The sequence below is a fragment of the Xiphophorus hellerii genome, chromosome 19 (assembly GCF_003331165.1).
Source record: "Xiphophorus hellerii strain 12219 chromosome 19, Xiphophorus_hellerii-4.1, whole genome shotgun sequence".
In the NCBI taxonomy this organism is placed as follows: domain Eukaryota; kingdom Metazoa; phylum Chordata; class Actinopteri; order Cyprinodontiformes; family Poeciliidae; genus Xiphophorus; species Xiphophorus hellerii.
This window is the reverse complement of record NC_045690.1, coordinates 26,625,063-26,636,712: the sequence shown is the minus strand read 5'-3', so window position 1 is coordinate 26,636,712 and position 11,650 is coordinate 26,625,063. Positions and strand designations below refer to the sequence as shown.

Sequence of the window (11,650 nt, the reverse complement as noted above, 5' to 3'; positions counted from 1 at the left end):
TTTATTACTCAATATTGGACGATGTTCACTATTGGCATATTTACAAATGTGTCCATTGATTATACATGACACATAAATCTGAATTTATTTATTCGGAATTGAATAACTACAAGGAGGCAGGGCCAGCCCAAGCCTTTTTGGGGCCCTAAGCAGATCTTCAATGGGGCCCCCCAAACCAACATGACAACCATATTGTTTATCGTTGCTAAGCTGCTCTATGTGTGTAACATAGAGTAGCTATGTGTGTTACATAGCTATTCTGATCCATTATTAGCATAATTAGCATCATCTTTAATTAGCTTACATCATACCAGTGTTATTATGGCTGTTGGTTTTAACCTTACATGAGTAGCAAACTAAAGAAAAATTTAATTTTGAAATGCAGATCGGTATTTAAGTGGGTCATATTATTTTAATTAGTTGAAAGTAATAAACATTAAATTTACAGTAAACAAGTTAAGTTTGTTAGCTTACAGGGGTTAGGGTTAGGGTTAGGGTTAGCAGTGGCAGCAGGAAACAAATCCAACAATTTTTTTTACAACTGTAAAAAATTGTATATAGTTTTTTGGTGTGTAATAGCCTTTCTTTTTTTTTCAATGTTATTTGGCATATATAGATATATAGGTGGTATTCTTAGGGGTCCCCCAGCAGCCACTTAACTCGCATATGCTTTGGGCCGCCTCTGCTAGAAGGAAATCTACTGTATCTTTTCATATCGTCAGCTATTGAGTGGAGCTGAGTGTTTCCTACTGCACTTGAAGGCAGCAGATAGAGCAAGCCTGGCAGACGCTGACTGATTTTTACAAGCTCACCAGCAGACATACCGTTAACAGCAAACCTCATTCTTAAAAATAAAAAATTTAATTAAATTTAAAAAAATAAAAAAAGCTCGGGGACAGATTGACAGTGAGGTGGAGTCGGGATGAACACGGAGGAGACTAATGTGGAGATGAAGGATGCTCAGAGCATCAGCGCGGAGCAGAAGGGCGGCCCGGACGCGGCCCCGGACGCGGCTCGGGCCGCTATAGATGCTGACGCTACCGAGGCTGATGTGAGCGAGGCCGACCTGGACCAGGAGGAGCAGGAGAAACAGCCGATGACCGCCGATGGAGACCGGCCCCCGGAGGCTCCTCCTGAGGGCAGGGAGGAGGTGGACGCGGAGAAAAATGGCTCCGTGAAACTGAAGATCCTGGATGAGGAGGAGACGTTCACCGGCCTGAACAAGGAGGAGCTGCTGCGGGTGGCGGGGACTCCTGGGTGAGGAGACGCTGTTCACACAGACACACTGTCCTGTTTGTAGGAGCAGGGGAACCGCTTTCGAATGGGGTTAGATGCTGGTAATTATTCTTTGACAACTTGTGGAATATAAAATGGATTTATTTTTTAATGTGAGATATCACATTAAAAACTAGAGATGTATTATTCAGAAAATATCCTGCAGTACTGATCTATTTCTAGGTTGCTGTACAGGACCACACTGTGTTTTGTAATGTTGCAGCTTCAGTTTTTATGCTGATCATTTATCACATGACCTCAAGAACAAAAGACACAGTATAATTTTTTGATTATTTATTATTTAATTGATTAACTACAGGAAATCTGTTGTAATTATTAAAAAGCTACTATTTTATTCCTGTTTTTATGTTTTAGTATAAAGGAAAACATTTTTAAAAAAGAAGATGGCTATATTTTTGTATATCGTATGTCAGGCATGTCCAAAGTCCGGCCCGGGGGCCAATCACGGCCCGCGGTCAGATTTCATACGGCCCGCAGCTTCAGTTTTATAATGTATTATTTATGGCCCGCCTGCACTGTGAAACAGAATAAATAAATCATAAAACTTGAAACTGTAATTCCTCCTTTCACCAAATGGTGGCAGCACCACTTTAATACTATCAGTCTGCGTCCGTGCAGCGAACCCCTCTCCACTCATTTCTGCCACTGCAAAAAAAACGAGGAAAGCTTACAGTGAGGGCCGCCGCTTTCAAGAGAGATGGGAATTATAATACTTCTTCACTGAAAATCAAGGCAATTGTGCTTATCTAATTTGTGAGACGGTTGCCTTGTTTAAGGATTTCAACGTAAAGAGACACTACCAGACTAAACATGCTAACTCATACAACAAGCTAACAGGGAGTGACCGTGCTGAAAAACTGAAGCAGCTCCAAGCTGCACTGGCATCACAACAGCGATTCTTCACGCGGACCTGTGAGTCAAAAGAAAATACCACCAAAGCAAGTTACGATGTTAATGTTAATAGCGAAACATGGCAAACCTTTTACTGAAGGTACATTTATCAAAGACTGTGTTATGAAAATGGTGGAGAACATTTTGCCCTGAGAAGAAGCAAGAATTTGAGAAAAATGTTTGCCTGGCACGTAACAGTGTGGCTCTGAGAGTTGAGGACATGAAACTGAGTGTTTTGAACGGTAACGTCTGTCACTATCAGTAATGAAGAGCCAAAAAAACATTTATGCACCTGGATTTATGGCACTTATTTTTATTAAACTCTTGAGTAAGATTTGGTTATGAACCTGTAGATGTGACAAACTATTACTTTCTGAAAGATATTGTAAATGACAAGAGCAAAATTAACTTGTTTTAAGATTTAATAATAACAGACAACTTTGCATTACTTATAACTCCTGTTTAGAATGTTCTTGAGGCAAAGATATTTTTAAACTCATGTAAATTTAAGGTATTTCATACAGTTTGTTCAATGTTATCTGACTCTCCAGATATGAAAGAAAAGCAGAATTTGGGTTTTTAGAGTTGTTCTCATCTGCCTGAGTGGCTTATATTTGGTTATTTTGTCATTTGAAAAATAAATATAATTGTGACAATGAAAATTGTGTATTTGCATGAAACTTTTGCAGTTAAAAAATGTCCAGGGCGTGCCGTGGTGGCGTAGGGCGACCCGTATTTGGAGGCCTTGAGTCCTCGACGCGGCCGTCGCGGGTTCGATTCCTGGACCCGATGACATTTGCCGCATGTCTTCCCCCCTCTCCTTCCCTGTTTCCTGTCAGCCTACTGTCACATAAGGGACACTAGAGCCCACAAAAGACCCCCTGGAGGGGTAAAAAAAAAAAAAATCAAAAAATGTCCGAACAAACTATTGGCCCCCGGGCATCTTCACTTGATCAAATCTGGCCCTCTTTGCAAAAAGTTTGGACACCCCTGTCGTATGTTGTTATTTTCACCAAGGCTAACAAGAAAAATAGATCTAAATAAAAACGACTGATACTTTTAGTGTCATTCTGTTGTAAACATGAAATGAAATTAGTCCATGAAAAAACCTGCATTTGTTATATCTAGTTTTATTTTAAAACATTTTTAAAATCATTTTTAGTCAAATTCTTTTAAGAGTCCTTTTGGAAGGTCCAAAGACCCACTTGTGCCTCCGGAGCCACATGTTTCAGCAGTGTTGTATAGTAACGAAGTAAAAATACTTCACTACTTTACTTAAGTATATTTTGGAGTACTTCATACTTTCCTGGAGTATGAAAATTTTTGATGACTTTCACTTTTACTTCACTATATTTCCGAACTTAATTGCGTACTTTTACTCCGATACATTTTCAATGTGTGGTTTAGTTACTCGTTACAAAAAAGCGAGAGAGAGAAACGCAAGTGTTTTGACCCCACCTACTGATTAGCAAGTAGCAAGTAGGCTACCGAACAAAGTCCGTAGCCTGCTTGCCTGGGTTGGTTCATCACCACCAATAGGATACTTCTTCTTCTTCTTCTTTTCTATTATGGCGGATCACAAGCAACTTTAAGGTGCATACCGCCACCTACTGTACATGAGTGTGTAGAAGCATTACTTCATATCTATTAAATTCTACTTTTTAATTTTGTATTCTTAAGATAAATAAACAATGCTTTCCTTAATTTGTGAATATCTGTTATGTTTCCTTCATTTCCTAATATACCTTTAAGATTCCATTCATGCCCCATATTTCTAACTATTCTCTTTAATTCTTCCCTTTCGAGTTCATTTGACTTACAGTTCATCAATATGTGTTCTACATTTTCTTTCTCTCCACATCTCTCACATTTATCATTATTTTTCCTCCCTATTTTATAAAGCATGTCATTTAAGTAGGTATGACCTACTCTTAATCTACTAATTATTATTTCTTCTCTTCTGTTTCGTTCATTAATGCTTCGAATTCAAACTGACTTTTGTACTTCATATAATCTTCTTCCTTTCTTATCTTCATTCCACATTTTTTGCCATTTCTTGATTTCTTTACTTTTAATTAGGATACACCTGTTTCGCTTCTCCCATTAAACACAAAGCAAGTCTCGCAATCAGTAACAGTCACATGGAAATTCTATCTTACAAAAACTCCCCGTTCAACTTGAAGAAACACATCGAGGTAACTTCTTATGAAATGGTTATAATCCTCCTGTTTCAGTAACTATAGCTTGGTCACTAGGCACTACTGTATTGTGAAACGTTGACCATAAATGAACTTTGTTTGGCATTGTTTCAGTTCCACACGTGGTGTATTTAGCTTAGGCCTAATGTTGACTGTAGCAGGCTACCTAGACTCCTCTGTTCAAGGGGGACAGAAGCGATAGCAATTTAGACTAAATTTAACGAATATAGGAAAGGAATGCAAGTTCAAAACCAGGTTTACAGATGCCAATAAGCTGCATTTCCCTCCCAATTCTTTTTTTCTTTTGCATAATGACCAGTTGTGTGCACCACCTACTGACTGTAGGATTGACTGATTCACTGATTTGTGAAGTAGAGTAATCGTAACAGCTCTTTTTCTTCATGTTGGCCGCATTTTCTGTACTATTTATTTTTCTCATTTTCAGCACTGACCTTACTTGAAGGGAAAACTTAAGGCTTACAAAAACTTTGTATTTTCTGTCCTGGAGGGTATACTAAGAAGCTGGTTCAGTTGTAAAGCAGGTTAAGTTAACCTTGTGCTATAGGTAAAGCACCTAATTTTCTTAACTAAATGATGCCTGCAGGTATATCTATTAGCAGGTTTAATTTTGCCTGCACTTGGTTGGGTACATTATTTTAAGTGTATTTGACAAGTTTACCAAAATATAAAAAATGTCATTCAAACTGCATTTGCTTTGTTTTACTTTTTACTTGTACTTTTCATTACATTACTTGAGTACATCCATTTTTACAGTAATTTCCATACTTAAGTACAAGAAGTTTCAAATACTTAAAGACTTTTACTCAAGTAACATTTCAGTCAGTGACTTCGACTTTTACCAAAGTCATATTTTGGAGAGGTACTTGTACTTTTACTTGACTCTGAGATTTCAGTACTTTATACAACACTGTGTTTCAGACCTCTGTGCTATAGGGGCAGATTAATGCATTCATAGAGCTTGGTTAGCTTAGCAGCAAAACAGTTTTGTTCAAAATGATCAGCTATCTTCACCTCAGGGTAATAATCACATCATCAACACAGCTGAAGCTAGTAAATTTATTAGTACAAGAAGATGTGAACAAAGCTGCTGAAATACTCCAAGCATCATTTTATTAAAGTGACGTTTAATAAGATGACGGTGCACTAGAATGGTGTTATTGGAGCATCATGTCACCAAACATCAGGCATCAAGCAGTGTGAGATGAGTTGGTAGCGTCTTACTTCTGTAGACTCAATAGTGATCATTTAAACTGGAAGATTTTGGAGGTTTCTGGTTGTTAAGGGTCCTCTGAATACGTTTCGTTCTTTCCCTAGTTGGGTAAGAACCCGCTGGGCGCTCCTGCTGGTGTTCTGGCTCGGCTGGTTGGGGATGTTGGTGGGAGCTGTCCTCATCCTGCTGCAGGCTCCTCGCTGCAGAGAGCTGCCGGCCACCAGCTGGTGGAACGAAGGCCCACTGTACCAGATCGGAAACATCCACGCCTTCACCGACACACACAACCTGAAGGGTGAGCTGCTCTCCGGCTGTCCACCCATCTGCACACACACACACACACACACACACACGCCGACACGCACGCGCACACGCCTACCCCCACACACATACACACACACGCTGTGTTGCAGAGCTGATGAAAGTGAAAGGCACAGTGCTAAACAGAACGTGTTAGTGACATCTGGACAGAGCAATTATCTGCTACAAATGTAAAGGTGTGTTGAACTAAAGCAAATCATCAGAAGCTTTGTAGATCTTAGAAAAAAAGTGAGTAGATTTCTGCAAAAAAAAAACCCAGAAATTTTTAGATTGAACTCAGAAATTTTCTAAAATAAAAATCTGGGAAATTTCTGAGTTCATAAAGTCAAAATGTTTTTGACTCCTAAAGCTCAGAAAATTCCCCGTCAATTCTAGAAAATTTCTGAGATTAATCTAAAATTTTATGAATTTTTTTTGCCGGGAATGTCTTCCTTTGATTTTATATCTACAATGGCCCTAATACACCATCATGTGATGTAAATCAGATGAATAATTTCATAGGTTTTTTTTCCTGCTCCATGTGAGAGCTACCAAAACATTCTGCTTGCTCCTGTTTCTCAGTTTTGCTGATAGTTGATCTTTAAAAGGATGAACAATTAAAGAATCCTCCCTGACTTTCCATCCTGGAAGGTGTGGAGCAGAAGATGACCAGTTTGTCCCAGCTGAAGGTGAAAGGTTTGGTGGTCGGACCGATTCACGTTGCTCCACCTGATGAAGCCATGAGCTTGAGGTTTGAGGAAGTTTCGCCTGAAGCCGGAAACCTGGAGCAGTTTAAAGGTGTCATCCAGGCGGCTCGCCGAAAAGGTGAGCAAACACTGGAAAATGCTTTTTCAGAGCCATACTTCGACTACGAAGCCCAGGAATGCACAATATATCAGATTATATTATGCATCGTAACATATCGGTATCGGGCCAGTAAGTTAAACTGGGCTGATAAGAACTGATGTTTATGTTCATCTTGTTGCCATTTGTGTTTCAGGAGGGGAGCAGGTCGGTCAGGTGGTATCTGTTCAGTCATGTGATAGTGATGCAGCAAAGGATTGTGGGATGCTTAACTGAAGGAGAGAAGCAGAGTGGGCAGTGGTCACTTTTACAAGATATCAGAAGTGAAGCGAAGCATACTGTATATCTTATTGATATATCTGTAAACACTGGTTAACAGCCATAAAGCAGAATTAATACTGGATATTGATATTGGTCCAAATCGGTGCATCCTTAATAAAAACATTCACAAGGTCCAGTTTTTCTTTGGCTCATCTGTTTATTATGTACTCAAAATCTCAAATGTAGACTTTAAACATTCACAAATAATGTTGTATTTAGCTAAGCAAAAATACTTGGTAAACCTCCTTTGTCAGAAAGGATATCGGACATTGAAAATACTGTGATAAATTACAGCTGGAAAAGGGGTATGACCACATAAGTTATACTTCAGCATACTCCTTTTCAGACTCATAATCACCGATGTGATGTGTTTTGTTTTTTTTTATTGTTTTTTTTTTTTTTAAAAAGAAATATATTATGTACTTTGTGTCGTTTACACTGTCGGTGAAAGGTTTGTCTGAAATAAACTAAACTAAACTAAACCCTGAGAAAGTATCACTAAATAAATCTTCAAAGAATTCTTGCTCTCATTATTGTGGCATTTAGCCCATTAAAACTCCTCTCAGTAACACTAACTGATCTAAAACAGAAAATGTTTGGCCTGATTTAATGTCAGGCTGGGAGGAAGAAATGATGTGACTTTTATTCACAATATGTAAATATCTTCTTTCTTTTTTCCCCCCCCTCTTTCATAGGTATTTCTGTGGTTTTGGATTTGACTCCAAACTACCAGGGTTCATCTGGACCCTGGTTCTCCAGAAGCAGCGTAACAAACGTAGCAGAGAGACTGAAGGTAATGGCCGACTTCTTCTGAGCTGGAAACCGACATGAGCTAAATGTACGGGAAGTCATCAACATGAGGCAGAAGTGAGCTAAGACAATCCACCAAAATAATGATGTGCCACAGCTGCTTGTAAATATAGAAACACATTATACATGATGAAATGAATGAAATGGACTTAAACTTTTTACTGGTCCCTGTAAGAAATGACAAGTTTTAAGTTTTACTTAGCTTGAACTTTGTCATATTTAGTCAAGGTACAGCCAGAAGTTACAGTATATTTTATAATTGCAATGTTTAAAAAGGGAAATTTGTGATAAAATCACCCTGTGACTGAAGTCGAGAGATATGAATAATATATCTATTTTTTTATAGGTCTCTATATATGGGCTGCAGGATCAAAATGAAAATTAAATTGTACATTTAAGTCATTCAGTGTCACCTGCAGATTTTTTTAGGTTCAGCATAGAGAATTGTGAAGAGAAACTTGAAGTGTTTAATAAGATGAACAATGAGTGACAGGTGTCCCTGTGGTTCCAGTCTGCCCTGGTGTTCTGGCTGAACGAAGGAGTGGACGGAGTCCAGCTGTCTGGAGTGGAGCAGCTGGCCAGCACGGTCCCAGCTCTCTGGGACGACATCCGGGCCATAGTCCAGAACGGGACAGACCAGGATCTGAGAGGCGGGTCAGAAAGGTGCGGGGTTCATCTGTAACCTCTGACATCTGATAGCAACAGGCTTTTTCTTTTTGTTCCAAAAGCCAAACACCTTCTTCACATGATGGTTCCTGCTTCCCAGATCGCATGTTAAAGAGAGGATCAAAAATGTCACACATTAAGCTCTGCTTTTATTATCAGTAAATGTACATTTTAACACATTTTGATTCAATTATTTCAATAGGAAAAAATCCAACAAGAACAGGAATAATTTCGTCTTTAAAGAATACTCTGTCCCCTTTCTGCTGCCCCTTCTAACTTTGCTTTTTCAAACTGAAATATTTTATCAGGCAAAAACTTAAAACTCCTTAAAGCTTTAGAGAATGATTGATGTGTCATTTCCTTGTTCTTGTCTTTGTCTAGATGAACTTTTTTTATTATCTTAGCATATGTTTTTAGAAACATATGCTAAATGTTTCTAAAAATGAACAATTTTAAAAACTGGCTTAATGTCTGGGTTTTGAAAATACCTCTGGTAGCAGAAATGAGCAGCTTCCTGTGAGTTGTGGATTTAATCCGTGTCTGCGTTTTTCAGACTCCTGCTCGGCGTCACAGAAAGCTCCTCTGCTGACGGTGTGTCTGCTCTTCTGTCCTCCATTGGAGTGGACCTCCTCATATCCAAAGTTCTGACCACAGGCGGCCCGGAGCCCGCCCGCTACGCCCGCACCATCCAGAGGCTCTACTCCAACCACACGCAGACCAAGCTGGCCTGGAATCTTGGGGGGCGAGACGACGGTCACCTGGCCTCATTAGTCCCCCCAGCTCATGTCAAACTGTACCAGCTGCTGCTGCTGACGCTGCCTGGGACGCCTGTCTTCAGCTACGGAGACGAGATCGGCCTGATGGACGGGGTGAGAGCCGCTCAGCTGACAAACAGACCTGCTCTGAGATCTTGCTCAACAGGAAATAAATCCTGAAGTTCTTTTAGTAAAATTTGCGTCTCTGATTAATTTCTGACTAGTTTTGAATTAGACACTGTTCAGCTGTTTGTTTTTTTCTAATATTTTCATGTTTGCATTAGGAAACCAAGTTTCCCACGATGCTTTGGGACTATGAAGAGGAACTGAATGGAACTCTGCAGGTAATCTGTCAGCAGGTTCTAATGCTCACATGCTTCACAGTGTTTATATAACTATGTAGTTTTACTCTTATCCCTTTAGGGTGACTTTAGCGTCTGTCTAGGAACTGCAGGTGAAAAACTCTGGGACATAATGTACCTGTAATAAAAATAAAAAATACACACACATCAGTGTAGTCACTCAAATCTTCTGGGAATTTGTTGCTGATAAATTTCATGCATCTTTTGTAGTTTTAAACTTAACTTACTAAAGGCTTGTTTGTGATTAAGGAAGGTTGCGGCACAATTTTTCATAGATTATAGGGAATATCCAGCAAACACATCCAGGGGTGTCACTAGCTTTTGAGGACAAGGGGGCCATAGCCCCCAAAAAAGGCACAGGATTTGAGAAAACATGACAGGCGAATACACTTCTCAAACAGCAGTAAATGCAGAAAAATTGCTTTTACACTTTAAAAATATTCTATTCATATTCTGGCCACAGTAAATTGAATTTGTTGGTAGTTTTTCTTTATTTTTGTAGAAAAAAAATCAACAAAACCCCTTAAATTATGTAGGGGGCCTTGTGAATATTTTAGGCCCCTAAAATGGCCCTCTGGTTACGATCTAAATCCTGACATCTCCTCTCTGTGTTTCTCTGTCTCCAGGAGGATCAGACTGACAGGCTGTCCCTCCGCAACTTCTTCCGCTCTGTGAGCGAGCTGCGGGCCAAACAGCGCTCCCTCCTTCACGGGGACTTCCTCCTCCTCTCCAACTCCTCCTCGTCTCTGGCGTACCTGCGGGTCTGGGATCAGAACGATCGCTACCTGGCTGCCTTCAACTGGGGGCCGGAGGAGGAGGCGGTGCTGCAGATGAGCGAAGCGGCGCTGCCTCGGCATGCTGCGGTCGCCCTCAGCACCAACAGCAGCGCCCTCCCTGAAGGCAGCAGCGTGGACCTGACGGAGCTGCGGCTCGGCCCGGGGCAGGCCGCACTCATCAAGCTTCCTCACTCCGGATAGAGGAAAACGTTTAGTGTTTGCATTTCCTTTATGTCCGTATGTATTGTGTCAACCTGCAGAGGATGTTGGTGGAGAGCGGAGCACCAAATCAGAGCAGTTATTGTTGTGACACATTGTGACTTCTGTTGTCTGCAGGGATTCCCAAACTTTTCCATGCCGCGGTCCCCCAGACTGCATCAGCTTCTGGGCAGGGGCCCCCTTTGAAAAACTCGCCAAATATATACAGGAACAGCAACTTTTAGAATGATTCTCTCACTTACATTCTCTATTCTCAATTGTTCAATTAGCATAAATGCTGCCTCACACCTCTTGATCTTATAGTTGGCCATCCTACAGTTACTTGAGGAGTAAAGCAAATTTTTTGAGTTTAAACAAAAAACAAACAATGTTAGATCATGATTTCTCCAGAGGAGGAGACACTTTGGGGCTAAAAGTTTTGCTTCTAAAAAGATCTGTGAACGTTGGCTCAGCTATAAACAGAAGCTGCTCTCATTTTTATGCGCCTTGTTCAAAACAATCAGCCTTACGTCAGAAGTGAGTGGCTAACACAAGGCTGGGCAGGAAACATGGAAATCCCTCCAGCTGTGTTCTGTTACTGAAACTGATAAACTAACCAATAAGATTCATTCTCTTCTTCTTTGGTCTTGTTTTAGCAGGAGTGTAAGAGGTGAACGTGACTCTCGTCTGTATCTGTAATACACTGTGCACTTATGTATTGCATTCTGTGAAAAATAATAAATTAAAAACATACACTGTTTCCAAGCAAGCAAAGACATTTCTGATGCCTAGTATTCATAATGAGGAAAATAGATTTTATTCAGAAAGCACAGCATCTTCAACATATAAAGGTGTGAAATAAAAATTGCATGTACCACTTTAGCAGCAGTAACTAGATGTTTTGTTACGAATTTCTCACAATTTTATGGCTAAATGTTTACTCATTATTCTTTACACTAAACTTCAGTTTTAAGTTTCATCTGATTTAAGTTGCTGCTAAGTAAAGTCCAAATCAGTTGGGATCCGAAAAAATATTTTGGGG

General features: G+C 40.0%; 1 protein-coding gene across 1 annotated transcript; it reads left to right on the top strand.

Moving 5' to 3' along the window:
* The first annotated feature begins 745 nt into the window (after nt 1-745).
* slc3a2b (solute carrier family 3 member 2b) lies at nt 746-11,386 on the top strand. Its single transcript, XM_032547619.1, has 8 exons — nt 746-1,257; nt 5,721-5,911; nt 6,568-6,741; nt 7,737-7,834; nt 8,363-8,514; nt 9,071-9,386; nt 9,557-9,616; nt 10,261-11,386. The coding sequence occupies exons 1-8, from the start codon at nt 923-925 to the stop codon at nt 10,609-10,611; spliced, it is 1,677 nt and encodes a 558-aa protein (XP_032403510.1). The 5' UTR covers nt 746-922; the 3' UTR covers nt 10,612-11,386.
* The last annotated feature ends 264 nt before the right edge of the window (nt 11,387-11,650 follow it).

What these genes read in the sequence shown, in the direction of transcription:
- slc3a2b (XM_032547619.1), top strand. Translation starts at nt 923, where the DNA reads ATGAACACGGAGGAGACTAATGTGGAGATGAAGGATGCTCAGAGCATC. An exon ending in CCAGGCGGCTCGCCGAAAAG is followed by an intron (nt 6,742 to 7,736) that starts GTGAGCAAACAC and finishes CCTCTTTCATAG; the next exon opens with GTATTTCTGTGGTTTTGGAT. An exon ending in AGATCGGCCTGATGGACGGG is followed by an intron (nt 9,387 to 9,556) that starts GTGAGAGCCGCT and finishes TGTTTGCATTAG; the next exon opens with GAAACCAAGTTTCCCACGAT.